The sequence below is a fragment of the Podarcis muralis genome, chromosome 16 (assembly GCF_964188315.1).
Source record: "Podarcis muralis chromosome 16, rPodMur119.hap1.1, whole genome shotgun sequence".
In the NCBI taxonomy this organism is placed as follows: domain Eukaryota; kingdom Metazoa; phylum Chordata; class Lepidosauria; order Squamata; family Lacertidae; genus Podarcis; species Podarcis muralis.
The window spans coordinates 15150251-15165862 of NC_135670.1; the positions used below are offsets into that span (position 1 = coordinate 15150251).

Genomic DNA, 15612 nt, shown 5'->3' on the forward strand with positions numbered 1-15612 from the left:
AAAAATGTCAACCCCCCTCCCCTGCAATGAGATGAAAGTCCCATTGAACAAAGGCAGACTTACTTCAAAGTAAATGCACGTGAGGATCAACCCGCTTGCCTCCCTTTCCTGAGAGTGCTGGTGCACAGGAGCCCTCCAAACTGCCAACATCCATTGCAGGATTCCTACCCACTGGAGGGAATGAACTAACTGGTAGGCGTACACATTATTCCTTCGACGCACATTCTTTGCCCTCGAAGAATTCTGGGCGCTGCAGTTTCCCCCTGGACTCAGAGAGTTACAACCCCCAGCAACCAGTAGCAAATGACAGCGCTCAGAATTCTTCGAGGGCAAAGAATGTGCCTCGACTTTTGCTTTAAACGTATAGCATCCGTGTAGTCTTACAAAAGTGTCGCAGTGCTCAAGCGTGGTGAAACGCAGTGGGCGAATTAGGATTTCCTGTTAAATGAGCAAAAGAAGGCAAACCCGGGTTTGTTGCCGGCCGGTGGGATTTGCTGTCGAGCAAAGGCCCAGATGGCCAAATTCCAAGGCACCGACCCCGCCACGAGAACAGGGCCGCCGCACCCCTCGGGCAGTGCGCAAAGCCGTCCGCCTTGCGCGCCGTCGGGCCGCCTTCCCTTGTGTCCCTTGGGCGCCTCCCGGCTGCGTTCCTTCTGCCGAGGTGGGGAAAGACCTGGCATCCGGGCTTGGCTCCGCACCTCCCCGTGGATGACACCTCCCGGCTCCTGCCCTGGGCCAGGCCCCTCCCTCGGCCACCCCTCTCGGCAAAGCCCCATCGGTCTGCGGCGCCCCCGGCATTCTCAAGAGAGGCTGCTCGGGCAAGCTGCGTCTCCGCCCGTCCCTTTAAGGCACAGCAGCTACAAGGGAGTGCCGGCTGCCCAGGTGCGCAGCGAGCGGCAAGAGGAGGAGGCACAAAAGCGCATCATCCCGGCCGGGAGTCACCCTCTGCTTCGGGGGGGGGGGGCTGGGAGGGAAAAGGCGCTTGCATCTCTCCGCGGGAGGGAGCATTAAGTGATACCCGAAAGCGCACCCCGTCGGCTGCTCAGGAAGACACTAGGCGCACACCAGCTCCGGGGCAGCCCAGTCTTCTGCGCGGCTGTCTCCTCTCCGGCGCCCAAGTCCCACTCTGCCCGAACTTGGGTGGCTCTCTGGGCGGTGGGGCCTCGATCCCAGTCTCCCGACTGCCGGCGCTGCGTTGTTTCAAGGCAGCGCCGCTCGGTTCCAACCGCACGGCGGCGGCGCTCTGCTGGAGGGGCGCCCGAGATTATTGGGGGGGCAGAGCCCCCCCAAACGAATTTTTGAGGGGGCTCGGGCCCCCTCAGGCCCCATGGAGTCGGCGCCTATGCAAGGGGCTCACCATCCACATTGAGCCGAGTTATGGATAGCACCCTTGATGCAGGAAGTCAGCCCTACTGGCGGAAACATAGTATTTCTCTGGATAATAACCAGGTGTGGCTTTGTGTCACTCTCCAGGACAGGGGAGGAGAATCCCCTTGGTCAGGTGTTGTTCTGGCTCCAGCTACTCTCAACCCCAGCCTGCATAGCCAGAAAGCTATAGATGAAGGATATCTGTGAGATCCTGAAGGATGGGGGCCTAAGGAGTGAGCTGCCACCCTGGCACATGTGACTTAGCAGATGGTTGCAATTGTTTTAGATGGATTAACTTTAGTTTTATGTTCGAATGTTTCCTTGTTTGTTTTCCAAATACGTCAGTGACCCTGGGATATCTCTCATGACGGAAATCACATAAATGGGGTCCTCTTTTGTCGTGTAATGAAGCCAGAGGCTCCCCTCTAACTGTCCTGGCTTTCCAGGGGCACCAGCTGCAGGAGGGCTTGGGGCTTCCTCTGCTGGTGGGCCTTCTCCGGGCAGCAGCGCCAAGCGGCCAAAGACCCACCATTTTAAGTTTTGCTCAATGCCCCAGTGTCACTCAAGGGCATTGTGGGAAATTTAAAATGGCAGCTGCCCAAACTTATCCCACCAGCATTGCAGGGGAGGCCCAGGGCAAGAGGCTGTTGTGCAGGAGCCCTGCTAGGGGGCTGGGGCTCCATCAGGCCCCTACCCCACCCCACAAGGATCCTCAAAATTCTAGGCCCCTGGAGTTGGGATATTCTTTTGCTAGGGGTACTTGTTCCCTCTTTGATCTTGCAAGCGACAGTAAACCAGGTTCAGAGCTGTAGGATTGGCACGAAGAGATTACAGAGGGGAAAAGAACCACTTCCATGTCAGGGTCACGTCCGCCACCAGGTGTTTAAAACACCATGATACCGCTTTAAATAGTAATGACTTCTTTCCCCAAAGAATCATGGGAACTGTAGTTTGTTATGAGCTCTGAGACTTGTTAGGAGTCCCCCTTCATTTCCCTCACAGAGCTACAATTCCCAGAGTGGTTTAACAGTCAATCCTTCTTCACAGGGAACTCTGGGAAACGACAACTCCCAGGATTCTTTGCAGGAAGATATTATTCATTTCCCCCCCATTGCATTTATATACTGCCTTCCTGCAAAGCCACCCAATATGGTTTACAATTTTAAAGTACCACAGCAAATGATAAGTAACATTTAAAATGGAGAAGGAGGGACAGACTACAAGAAAGAAGATTCCACCTGAACATTAGGAAGAACTTCCTGACAGTAAGAGCTGTTTGACAGTGGAATTTGCTGCCAAGGAGTGTGGTGGAGTCTCCTTCTTTGGAGGTCTTTAAGCGGAGGCTTGACAACCATATGTCAGGAGTGCTCTGATGGTGTTTCCTGCTTGGCAGGGGGTTGGACTCGATGGCCCTTGTGGTCTAGTCCAACTCTATGATTCTGTGATTCTATGACAGTCCGACGGGAGCAGGTCCTGATTTTGTTGGGGATGCTCTTCACAATCGATACTAATGATTGGTGTTTACAGTTTAATTAGGTATTAATAATGATAATAGAAATAATTAGAAACAGACAGTGTATTTAAAAACGCAAACAACAACACAGCCGATGAAAAGTTCCCAAAGAAGAAGATCAGGGCCAAAAATAATAATAAAAAAGCGAAACACCAGATCAGGTAGTTAGCCAGACCTTCAGAACTATGTATTTATTTTTGCTGGTTTTGAAACACTGCCAGAATGGAAGCCAAATGAATTTCCTGGGGCAGGGAATTTGCGAGCTGTTCCTGGATTGCTGAGGGTGCATGTGTCACTATGTTCTTCCACTCCAGGGATGGGCCATATGACTCAGCAGCCCTTGGGCCCAATTCAGAAAATCCCCTGTAAGCCATGAGTTCAGACATCTGGCGAGATCGATCTGTTCCTCTTCCTGCAGTTTGCTGAACTGGGAGAGGGATGGCAGAAAAGGGGGCTTCAGCCCTGCCCACTGCTGCCAAGAGGCCCTCAACAGACTCTTCTGGAGGGGATGTGGCCCTCAAGAGAAAAAACGTTGTCCATCCCTGCTCTTTTACCATCTGGATAGCTCAGGTTGTCATCAAGGGCAGCCCCGTGAATGCTTGTTTGGCAGCAGTCTAACTTGAAGCTTGTGAAGGAAGGAATGGTGGTTGCTGGTTTCACAAAGAAAGAGTAGCAGCCAATTTATGTGAATGCATATGTGCCCCACTCCCCCAGAGCTCAATGTGACCTTTGTGGCCAACTGAGATTTTGAATCCAGGTCTCCTAAGCCCAGCCCATTCTCCACAATGATAGACAGGTGTCAGGAGCCATTGAAAAGCATTTCAGTATTCTAGCCCCGGTGCTGGATCCAGCAGGTGAGGGATGGCGCTCCATGGCAGATCACCTGCCTGGTATGCAGCAGGGCACACTTATAGAATCATAGAATTAGAAGGGGTCACAAGGGTCATCTAGTCCAACCCCCTGCAAGGTGGGACTCCTTTGCCGAATGTGGGGCTTGAACCCACAACCTTGACATTAAGAGACTCGTGCTGTACCAACTGATCTATCCCAGCTGTCAAAACCTCAGGGAGAGAAACATAAAATTCACCAACATGGTTGCCCCCAGAGTGTACTATCCTCTCATTACACAGCTGTGCTACTGATCTTTTAAACACCTCTTTCAGGCATTTTGTTAAGGATTTGCCTCAGACAGGAGAACCCAGATATATTGATGTTGTGGTCTAACGTTGGGTGGTTTTGGCTAATCTGCCTTTCAGAATGATCGGTTGCATTTCTGCCATTGTTTGTGTTTAGTTCTGATTGGTGTTGTTGCCTATATCATCAGGGTGTAGGTGGGCTACCACATTCTCATGGCCAATGGTCAGGGATGCTGGGACTTGTGGTCCAGCAATAGCTGGAGAGCCACCTTTCCCCTTTGGGGAAACCCAAAGGCAGCATATCAGTGCTTTAGCAAGCAAACCCACTGATCATAGAATTGTAGAGTTGGAAGGGGGACCAGAGAGTCATTGAGTCCAACCTCCTGCAGTGCAGGAATCACATGCTCCTCCCTTGCTGTCTGTTCCTGCCAGCCCAGAGCAGGGACTGGGCCAGTGACCCTCCTGCTACTCCAGCAAGGGAACAGCTCAGCTACCCTGAGGCCTGGTTGGGGGAAGGGCCATAGCTCAGAGGTAGAGCATCTGCTTTGCATGCGGAAGGTCCCACGTTGAATCCCTGCTGGCATCTCTCAAGTAGGACTGGCAGAGAATCATTGAGTTAGAAGGATCATCCTGAGGATCATCTAGTCCAGCGGATCTCAACCTGTGGGTCCCCAGATGTTGTTGGACTACAACTCCCATCATCCCTAGCTACCAAGGCCAGAGCTCAGGCATGATGGGAGTTGTAGTCCAACAACATCTGGGGACCCACAGGTTGAGAACCGCTGAATTCTAGTCCAGTCCTCTGCAATGCAGGAATATGCAGCTGTCCCATACGGGGATCGAACCTACAATCTTGGCATTATCAGCACCATGCTCTAACCAACTGCACTATCCACTTGGGCAGGCATAGGCAAACTCGGCCCTCCAGATGTTTTGGGACTACAACTCCCATGATCCCTAGCTAACAGGACCAGTGGTCAGGGATGATGGGAATTGTAGTCCCAAAACATCTGGAGGGCCAAGTTTGCCTATGCCTGCACTTGAGGATAAAGAGATCTGCATTTGAAGCCATGTTTCAGCTATGCAAGGTCACTCTAGAGTCATAAGGTAAGTAAGGTACCACAAGGGTCATCTAGTCTAACCCCCTGCAATGCAGGCATTGTTTGCCCAACATGGGGCTCAAACCCACGACCCAACCCTGCTTGAAACGCTGGAGAGCTGCTGCCAGCCAGTGTAGACGATATTGAGCTAGAGGGACCTCATGGTCTGACTCAGCATAAGGCGGCTTTCGATGTTCCTTTGTAAGGCTTGGTGATCCACCTGCCTCCCGCCCTGAGCTCTGACACCAACAATTAAGATGCACAGGCTGAGAGTTTCTATGGCGGCCCCTGCCAACCCTGCCTTTTGCTGGAGCCCAGCAGGTCTGGATCCAGAGAACGTCATAGTGCTTGGTTCCTCCTCCCAGGTAGGGAGAGGCGGCCTCTGCCTGCCAAGGAAGCACAGTGTGTCCATTGCTCCTTTGACAGAGGTGCAGCATCGCCAGAGGGGTCCTATGAGGAACCACTGACGTCCCATGGCATTATGGTCTCCAGGGGGGCATTAACTTCCACTCCTGTCAAGTAAAGTTGCTTCCTTCTGGCCCCGGTAAAGTGCTTCTTCTTGGAGAAACGTTCATCAGTCTCAGGTTCTGGACAATAGCTTCACCTATGCAGGTTGGATTCCTGCAGTTTTCTCTGTTTGGGGCTACGGTTGAGGAGGGTGCAGCTGGTGTGGAATGCAACAGCTAGGTTGATTTGGGGGGCAAATTGTCACTTGCATATAACACCCTGCTTGTGAGATTTGCACTGCCTGCCAATCTGCTGCAGGGCCAAGTTCAAGGGGTTGGTAGTAAGACATAAGGTTCAATACAGCTTAGGACCAGGTTACTGGAAGTTCCACCTTTTTCCTTATACACACGCAGCGAGTCATTGCCTTCTGCTGGAGAGCTTCTCCTTCAAATCCCCAGAATATCAGAAGCCCATTCCCCAGTGACTTGGAGCAGGGCTTTTAGTGTGGCTGCCCCTGTTCTGGGTAAGAGCATCCCTGCTGAGATACGACAGGCGCCCACGACCTGCACTTTCCAGAAACAATTGAAAATGTTTTTGTTCCAGCAATCTTTCACAGCTGGTTGGGGAGGGTCTCTGCCAGGGGTTTCTACTTTGCAGTCTTTATTTGCTGTTATTTTCTGTGTTTTTAACCTATTTTGTACATTGCTTTGAGAATGTGTGGCAGGTGATTAAATAATAAATAAAGAAATACTTGCATTCTCCATCCCTTTCTAGAGATGTGAAGGCCCTGAATTATTATTATTATTATTTTTTGGGGGGGGATGTTTTTCTCCACTCTCCCCACCAAAAAGCATTTTGTTTGCTTTTTCCTGAAAAACCGGGGGGAGGGGGAATGGATGATGAAATATTTTCTTTTAGAATGATGAACAAAACCTTTAAGATGAGGTGTTCATATATTTAGTCCCCCAAAATGATTTCTAAAATAGTTTTAACGGGAAGACTTTCACGTAAGACTGTGTACAGTATCAGCTCGTTACAATTCATGTGCACTGAGGTCCTGCAATCTTGTAGCTGAGAATTCAGCTCCCAAATGCAAGATATATTTCTGCCTCTTGACCATTGTCGCAAGGGGAGGAATAAGGACCCAGTGCCTTCTCTGCTTTTGGCCTTCCTCTTGTAAACATGGTTGGTGGATCTCTTTCTGCCCTCTTGACTAGGCCTCAAATGTCTGAGGGTGGCAGAAAGGCACAGAGCAACACAATTATGTTGCCATCCAATTCACGCTGCTGCAGATTCTGTTGGACCCAAGATTCAAAGGCAAGGGTTGTCCGTGATGATAGCCCTGACCCGATAACAAAACAAGCAGCACACTTTGGGCTTGATGTTGGACAGATACATTCCAGTGTTGCAGAGCAGAATATCTTCAGGCTGAGGAAGGCAGTCTGGGATTCTGCCAAACATATCCCTCTTGCAACATGAGGGCAAAGCCTTTCCACAACAACACAGCCTCTATCTCCTTTTGCTTCTTACCTGCTTCAGATTCCTCCATCTTCTGCGTCATGTTGAAAGAAACTGGTCCAAGTTTGGAAATATAACAAATCAAGTAAATTATAATTTACTCGCCCTTCACCCTAATGTTCCAGAGCTGGTTACAACTATTAAAACACAACGATGAAAAAGTTGAAAACAACGTACAATCGCAGGAATAAATAAGCTGGCATGTGAAAGGATAGAAGCTGGTTTCAGTCTGGGCAAACCTTCAGTTTTGAGAAGTCCATGGAGAATGTGATGGTGACAAATATGAAGTAACTGAAACAGAGAGTGAGTGATAGCTAAGAGAAAGAGACTGAATAAATTTCCTGTAGAGTTCACAGAATTTTGTTTCCTCTCCTCTCTTTTTTTTAGCTCTATTTATTTATTTTATTTATGGTCTGCGCCAGGCGTCCTATTGGGAAGACCCAGTTCTCTGAGTGCATGTTCTGGAAGTTGGGCAATAGGGGCAGTACAGGATTCCTACTGGTGTACCGACCTCCCCGCTGCACCAAGGATTCCCTGCCCGAGCTGCTTCAGGTCGTGGCGGATATGCTCCTGGAGACACCTAGCTTGGTTGTCCTGGGGGATTTTAACATCCATGCCGACACGACCTTACAAGGGGCCGCTCGGGACTTCGTGGAAAGCATGGCCTCCATGGGGCTGTCCCTGAATAAGTTTGGCCCAACTCATAGCCATGGACATGCCTTAGACTTGGTGTTCACCTCTATGGATGTTGGTGATCTGACACTAACTAAAAGCGAAACAAAAGAAGTGCCATGGTCAGATCACTTCCTGGTGCAACTGGACTTCTCTGCAACCCTTCCCCTCTGCAGGGAGGTGGGACCGATTCGGATGGTCCGCCCCCGCCACTTAATGGATCCAATTGGCTTCCAGAGAGTGGTAGGGGATGCTTTATCCCAAGTTGATGGCCTTTCAGCTGATTCCCTGGTGGCACGCTGGAATGCGGAGTTAACCAGGGCTATTGACTGTCTGGCTCCGAAGCGCCCTCTCCGATTGCATGGAGCCCGGACAGCCCCGTGGTTTTCCCCGGAGCTGAGGGTGATGAAACAATCGTTGAGACGGCTAGAGCGCCGGTGGCGGAAAACTCATTCTGAATCAGACCGGACACGGGTTAGAGCTCAACGTCGAGCCTACCAAGTGGCAATGGCGACGGCGAAGAGGGCCTTCTTCGCCGCCTCCATTGCATCTGCAGAAAACAGCAGCAGGAGACTTTTTCAGGTGGTTCGCAATCTATCGGAACCACCTGTACCACCGGGGCCTGGTAGGGACCCCAAGATCTCCTGCAATGCTTTTGCAAAGTTTTTTGCAGATAAAATCGCTCAGATTCAGAAGGAGGTAGACTCCACCGTGGGAGCAGGGCCAGGGCGGGAGAGTGCTGGAGTTCTGTCTGGTCCTGTTACATGGGATCAATTCCAGTCTGTTACCTCCGAGGATGTGGACAGGCTGCTTGGAAAAGTGAAACCGACCACCTGTCTCCTTGATCCTTGCCCATCCTGGCTGATAAAAGCGAGCCGGGAAGGGCTGGGCGATGGGCTCTGCGGGGTGGTGAATGCTTCCCTCTGTGAGGGAGCCTTCCCAGACCCGCTGAAAGAGGCGGTCATTAAACCGCTTCTTAAAAAAACATCTTTAGACCCGGCCAATTTGGCCAACTATCGCCCAGTCTCAAATCTGCCATTCTTGGGCAAGGTGATTGAGCGGGTGGTTGCTGAACAACTCCAAGCACGCCTGGAGGAAACGGACCATTTGGATCCCTTCCAATCGGGATTCAGGTCTCACCATGGGACTGAAACTGCCTTGGTCGCACTGGTTGATGATCTCCGGCGGGCTAGGGACAAAGGTGAGAGCTGTTTCCTAGTTCTGCTGGATCTCTCAGCGGCCTTTGACACCATCGACCATAACATCCTTCTGGACCGTCTAGAGGGGTTGGGAGCTGGGGGCACTGTCATACAGTGGTTCCGCTCCTTCCTCCTGGGCCGTGTCCAGAAAGTGGTGGTGGGGGATGAGTGTTCAGACCCCTGGGCTCTCACTTGTGGGGTGCCTCAGGGTTCTGTCCTCTCCCCCATGCTTTTTAATATCTATATGAAGCCGCTGGGAGAGATCATCAGGGGGTTTGGACTGGGTGTTCATCAGTACGCAGATGACACCCAGCTCTACCTCTCCTTTAAATCAGAACCAGTGAAGGCGGTGAAGGCCCTGTGTGAGTGCCTGGAGGCGGTTGGAGGATGGATGGCGGCTAACAGACTGAGGTTGAATCCTGACAAGACAGAAGTACTGTTTTTGGGGGACAGGGAGCGGGTTGGTGTGGGGGATTCCCTGGTCTTGAATGGGGTAACTGTGCCCCTAAAGGACCAGGTGCGTAGCCTGGGAGTCATTTTGGACTCACAGCTGTCCATGGAGGCGCAGGTTAACTCTGTGTCCAGGGCAGCTGTCTACCAGCTCCACCTGGTACGCAGGCTAAGACCCTACCTACCCGCGAACTGTCTCGCCAGAGTGGTGCATGCTCTAGTTATCTCACGCTTGGACTACTGCAACGCGCTCTACGTGGGGCTACCTTTGAAGGTGACCCGGAAACTGCAATTAATCCAGAATGCGGCAGCTAGACTGGTGACTGGGAGTGGCCGCCGGGACCATATAACACCGGTTCTGAGAGACCTGCATTGGCTCCCAGTACGTTTCCGAGCACGATTCAAAGTGTTGGTGCTGACCTTTAAAGCCCTAAACGGCCTCGGTCCTGTATACCTGAAGGAGCGTCTCCACCCCCATCATTCAGCCCGGACACTGAGATCCAGCGCCGAGGGCCTTCTGGCGGTTCCCTCATTGCGAGAAGTGAGGTTACAGGGAACCAGGCAGAGGGCCTTCTCGGTAGTGGCGCCCGCCCTGTGGAACGCCCTCCCATTAGATGTCAAAGAGATAAATAATTACCTGATATTCAGAAGACATCTTAAGGCAGCCCTGTTCAGGGAAGTTTTTAATATGTAACGCTGTACTGTTTTAACACTGATTGGGAGCCGCCCAGAGTGGCTGGGGAAACTCAGCCAGATGGGCGGGGTATAAATAATAAATTATTATTATTATTATATTATTTACTTATTTGCTAACTTTCCATACTGCCCTTCATCTGAGAATCACAGGGCAGTTTACAATATAATAACACAAAAATACATATCATAGTACCAAACAAAACAATAGCCCCCAGTTTAAAACACCATAAATTGTGGGAAAACGAGAGTGCTTTATGTCTACTTGACACTATGGAGGACTGAAGGAGACAATAATTGTCAGAATATTCAATAGTTTGTTTTACTAGAATGTGAGAATGTGGACAGATTCTGCTTTTACTGTTTTTTGCTGGCTCCTCATAAACTGGCAAAACCAAAGAGATGCCAAAGAAGTTCCTTTATGGTAGAGCAGCTTGTTGCTCCATTTACAACAAAAACTTACAAATTCAGTTTGTAATTATTGTCTGTAGAAACTGTATAGTACTTTTGATAAACCAGACACGATACTTCTGTGGTAAACCAAGTTATGCACAATGCGGTTTATGTGAACGAAGTGACTGTTGATATTTAGAGAGTGCTAGAAAATGGTACTGATTATTATTATGTATTCTTTTTTAATCCCCCAAATCCCAGTCGTCCCCCCCCCCCCGAAAACGCCTGGTGAGGAAACAACAGTCCTTCCCCCCACCCCATGGCTTCAAACATTTGGGAGATTTTCCCTTTGGTTACATATATTATAAATAATTATAATAACTATTGTAGCTTGTTGTATGTAGAAGGGGGGAGGGCGAAGCCAACTTGCAGCACCAGATGCCACTACAGCTTACCTGAGTGGGGCAGGGCAGTGGCACATTTGGGGTGGTGTCGGGGGCCTGGCAGAGCCAATCTGGTGCCCCTGCCTCACTGCCTCAGCTTCACCCAGGTAAGCCGGTAGTGCCAGTGTTGAGAGGGCAGCTCTGTGGCTCCGCTACACAGGCTGCTCTGAGATTGTCAACGGCCACCCCAATCTCTGCCAAGCAGTGTGCCAAGATTCCAGGGGTTTGTGTTCCTTTAAGGTTGCCAGCTGCCCTGTATAATATAAGATTGCCCCGTACTTCAATATAAAACGCTATGTCCTATATTGATAACAGTTTTGTCCTCTTATTTCAGAACTTTCTCTCTTTCTCTGTCTCTGCCAAGTTAGGGATCCTCTCCAAATGCATGTGTGTGAAAGGGCATTTATTTAAGCTCTGGGTAGCCAAGCACAGACAGGATTGCAAAATTTTGTGTATGTCTGCATGCACATGCATGTGTGACAAATTCCAGAGGGGCCATCCTGTCAGGCTGCAGTAGATTGTACTGGATTGCTTTGAAGTCACTTCAACACCAGATTGCGTGTGTGTGTGTGTGTGTGTGTGTGTGAAAGTGAAATTGTCCACCAACCGCCCAGACCCATCCTGTATTTTGCCAGTGCCAAGGTGGCAACCCTAGGCATAGTGGAATCTGTGGTTTATTTGCACATATTTACACCTGAGTTTTGGTGGAGGGATTGCAGAATATTACACCCCAGGAGCATCTCTTGTTGCTCTCCTGATAGCTTCAGCAAACTTTGGTCCAGAGCAGAAGCCATCCATGCTCCCTGGTCTCTGTGTGCAGCCTCTCCCAACCAGCCCAGCCTCTCCCTTCCCCCATTTTCAAACCTCTCTTTAAAAGCACCAGATTTCCTTCAGTTTACATCACCTCCCACTGTCCACTTGGAACTTCCCCCTCCCAGCTTACACTAAAATCCTATGCCTGGTCTTTGTCTCTGTTCACCATCCCCTCATGGGAGGAAGGGCTCAGACTCCTCTGTTGCCTGGCACAGGGTAACTGCTCGTGTCGGTCAACCATTCCCTTCCTTTGAACTACATTATGGTTCTTCTTCCTAGGAAACTGATTCAGCCTGCATTTATACACTGCTGAGCTGTCTCACACCCAGGTGAAGACTTTGAGGCATTTAGTAATTGCCTACATTCACTAACTTTAGAAATTATTGGGCCGGGGGGCAGGGGCGGAGAAGGAATCTGGTACCCAGTACTTTGAGGGATGCCTGCACTGCACGCACCCCAGCTCATAACACTATTTATAGCTGGCAATCCATCTGAGCCAGCATTTTCTATGGTTAGCACAAACTGCAACCCCTGTCCTAAATGGGTTTGCAAAGGGTGAGTTGGGCAAACCGTAGTCAGGACGACTTAACAGTAACCAGAATTAGCTCTGAAATGGAGGGCAGGGTGGGGAAGGAAGGTCTCAGGTGGCTCCCCCAGTAGAGCCAGTTTGACCTCTGGGCTCATATAAGCATATTGATTGTGTTTATTTGTATGGCCCCTTTCCAGGGTGCACGTGCTGTGCCCAAAGCGACTTGCGGCAAGCATTCATATTATCAAAATACAAAGTGTGTGTGGTGATGGGGAGAAGTCACAGAATCATAGAACTGTAGAGTTGGAAGGGACCCTTAAGGATCATCTAGCCCAGCCCCCTGCAATGCAAGAATCACAGCAAAATAAATCCCAGACAACCTCCATTGAAAAGCCTTCAGTACCTCCTAAGGTAGCCCATTCCACCACTGAGCGGCTCTTACCACCAGGAAGTTCTTAACTGCTGCCGAAATAATAGAATAAAGAGTTGGGTGTGACCTTGGAGGTCATTTGGTTCAGCTGCTTGGTCAATGTAGAGTCTACTGTGCAGGATGTCAGCACAGCATCCCTGACTGGTGGCTGCCTCTTCTTAAATGCTGTTCCTGCTCCTACTACTAAGCCATTTGAAACATTTGGAGGGGGTGGGGAGTGAGTGTGTGTTTACCTGCAACCATCTTATCCCAGAAGTCTAATTTTGGAACGGATCATTCTTCTGTTGCACTCCGGGAGGTTCAGCTGGTCATTGGTGTCCAGGCACGTGTGGGGCTGATGCGCTGTGCCTGGGGTGGGTCAGGGGGCTTCTGGCCTATCTTCCCTAATGCTGTGGTTCTGCTTCTCCAGTAGGGTCCCTACTCTACTCGGAAGGGGGGGCTGGGAGAGGAGCCAGTGAGGTGCACCAGACATCAAAAGGTCAGTGTAAACCCTCCCTTTCCTCATTTCCCCAACCCCAAAGCCTCTGTGTGCCTGCAGCTGAATTAGGAGTGCAAATTAGGTTAAATGGGTCCTCATTGCTTGGCTTATTTACGTTGCCATAGAGTATGCAGGCTTTTGGGATCCGCATAAGTGGAAGTGACTGGGAAACAGTGGCACTTCTTGTTCCCTTAAGGCCAATATTGCTTTGCTTCCTAGTAACGTGGGCTTGCCGATCAGCAGGTCGGAGGTTCGAATCCCCGCGACTGGGTGAGCTCCAGTTGCTCAAAGCACGTCAAAGTGCAAGTAGATAAATAGGTACCACTCTGGTGGGAAGGTAAACGGCATTTCCGTGCGCTGCTCTGGTTAGCCAGAAGTGGCTTAATCATGCCGGCCACATGACCTGGAAGCTGTATGCCGGCTCCCTTGGCCAATAAAGCGAGATGAGCACTGCAACCCCAGAGTCATCCAAGACTGGACCTAATGATCAGGGGTCCCTTTACCTTTACCTTTACCTTTGCAACGTGACTGAAGAATTTGGTGAAATCCAGAAGCTTGCTTTTGCCCACAGCCACTTAAGTTGCCCCACATTCAGCAGCTCTGTTGCTGCCTGTCCTTTGGCACCTAGGCACCCACCACTGTCTGCTAAAGCCTTTGCCAATGTGCTTGCCAATGTTTTGGACTACCACCCCCATCAGCAACCCATAACATCTGGAGGGGCACCAGGTGGGAGAAAGCTGCAGTGTTGGAGCCACTGTATGTGCTTCATGATGATTGGGACTTTTGGTTTCCACATTGCTTGTTTGACGCCACCCATGTCCCACAGCCCAAGTCGCCCATGAAATGACATTGTGGTGCTGATCCCCTTTAGCTGGAACTGCGAAATGGTGGGTGGCAATCAGAATGAAAGTAAATCCTACTGTGTGCATTGGAGCCTATTCCAAGGAAATTGCACCCAGGGCTGCAGCCTTAAGCTTCGGCACTCTTTCCTACAAAAGTCTGGGAGGAGAGAATTTCAAGCACTGAATCATTTGCTATAGGTACCTATTATTAATATTATTATGATTAAATCTGATGTAGATTGATGCAATTCTTTAAAATTCGCCACTGCTAATGTGACCAGAGAAGGGCCCACCGCTTGAGGGAACTCCTAGGGTTTGCAGAAGTTTTACAAAAAAAATACTTAGTGTGCATTATAACTTAAAAAAAAAAAAAAAACCCAAAGCCCAGTGACAACTGAGCATGCTCAGTGGTCATGGCATGCTAACTTAGGGTCCGTACGTGCTGAGTGATAATGTGCATTCAGTGCTGGAGGCAGGTGCTGTACATGCGATGCCATCCCCATGACTTCCCCGTCCCATGCTGTTTGTGACTCTAAGGCACATTCTGCAAGAGTGGTTATAATCCGCTTTGTTCCACGTATGCCCCTTCTAAAAGCTTGCTGCCTACATGTGTATGCAGAGAGAGATAGTGCTTCCATTGGTCACCTCCGATTGGGGCAGACCTACTGGCCTCGCATGGCTGTGCCACTCCCCCGTGCCATGTTTCTAGACGGGCTAAAGGTGGAAGCAGTAACTCTGTGTGCCCTTGTTTATTGGTGTGTTAACACACCAATTTCTAGCCCCTGTCTTCTGAAAAACTAGATATATCGATAGATAGAAAGACAGATACATTAGATTTTGTGTGTGTGTGTGTATAAACCACTAAGTAAGGGGAGAGGGGGAAAAGAGCACTGTTACACACTAATTTGAATAATGCCCACCTGTGTGTATGGACCACTTGGATATAGCTGCTGCTTTAGGTGATGTGATTGGGTGAAGGTGTGTACAATTGCAAACTGCTATCTGCAAAAGCGCCCTGCGAGGAAAGGACCCTTGTTTGCTTCAAAAGCCTTAATCTGTGTGTGTGTCATGGGATGTCCAGGAAGAGGGAGCAGTTCACTGGAGTGGTGAACATTTTGTCTTTTCGCTGTTGGGTTGCTTGATTTCGAAACATTCACAGGAGCATGAAACTTTGGCTCATGCGTTTCCCCTCTGTGGCCCAGAATAGCGTTTCCCGTTTTTGTGTGATGCGCACACCAAACACCGTGGACAGCTTTCTCCCTCCCCCTCGCAGCAGAACAGTGCAACCACAACCCTGCAGACAAGGGACAGTCTCTGTGTATGGTGCATCTTTTTGCTGGGGCCTCCTCTGGGTGCAGATTGCTATGTGCCTCTAGTGGAACTGTAGACAGCTGAGTGTGCCAGGGGAGAGGAGTGAAGGGCTTGTGGTGGGTGCTAACAAGGTTTGCAGTTGCCTGCATACCTGCTGTTCTCACATGCAGTCCTGGCACCCCTTTTGGGGAGGATCTTTTGATGTTGAGACCTGGGTGCACTCTATCGTTTGGCACCCCAAGGGTTAACAAGGCCCTCGGAGATAGACCCAGAATCA

At 50.1% G+C, this 15612-nt stretch overlaps 1 protein-coding gene across 34 annotated transcripts in view; it reads left to right on the forward strand.

Annotated features, from left to right (window-relative positions):
• The window catches only part of NRXN2 (neurexin 2), a 346059-nt gene that overhangs the window by 110671 nt on the left and 219776 nt on the right, over window positions 1-15612 (forward strand). For 19 of the 34 annotated variants that reach the window (XM_077920435.1, XM_077920436.1, XM_077920437.1 and 16 more), the window contains one exon: window positions 13114-13182. The exons of 11 other annotated variants lie outside the window; for them this stretch is intronic. In XM_077920435.1, the coding sequence (XP_077776561.1) occupies window positions 13114-13182 (69 nt within the window). The remainder of the gene's footprint in view (window positions 1-13113; window positions 13183-15612) is intronic. 4 more of the 34 variants (XM_077920438.1, XM_077920413.1, XM_077920422.1 and 1 more) reach the window with 1 other exon arrangement.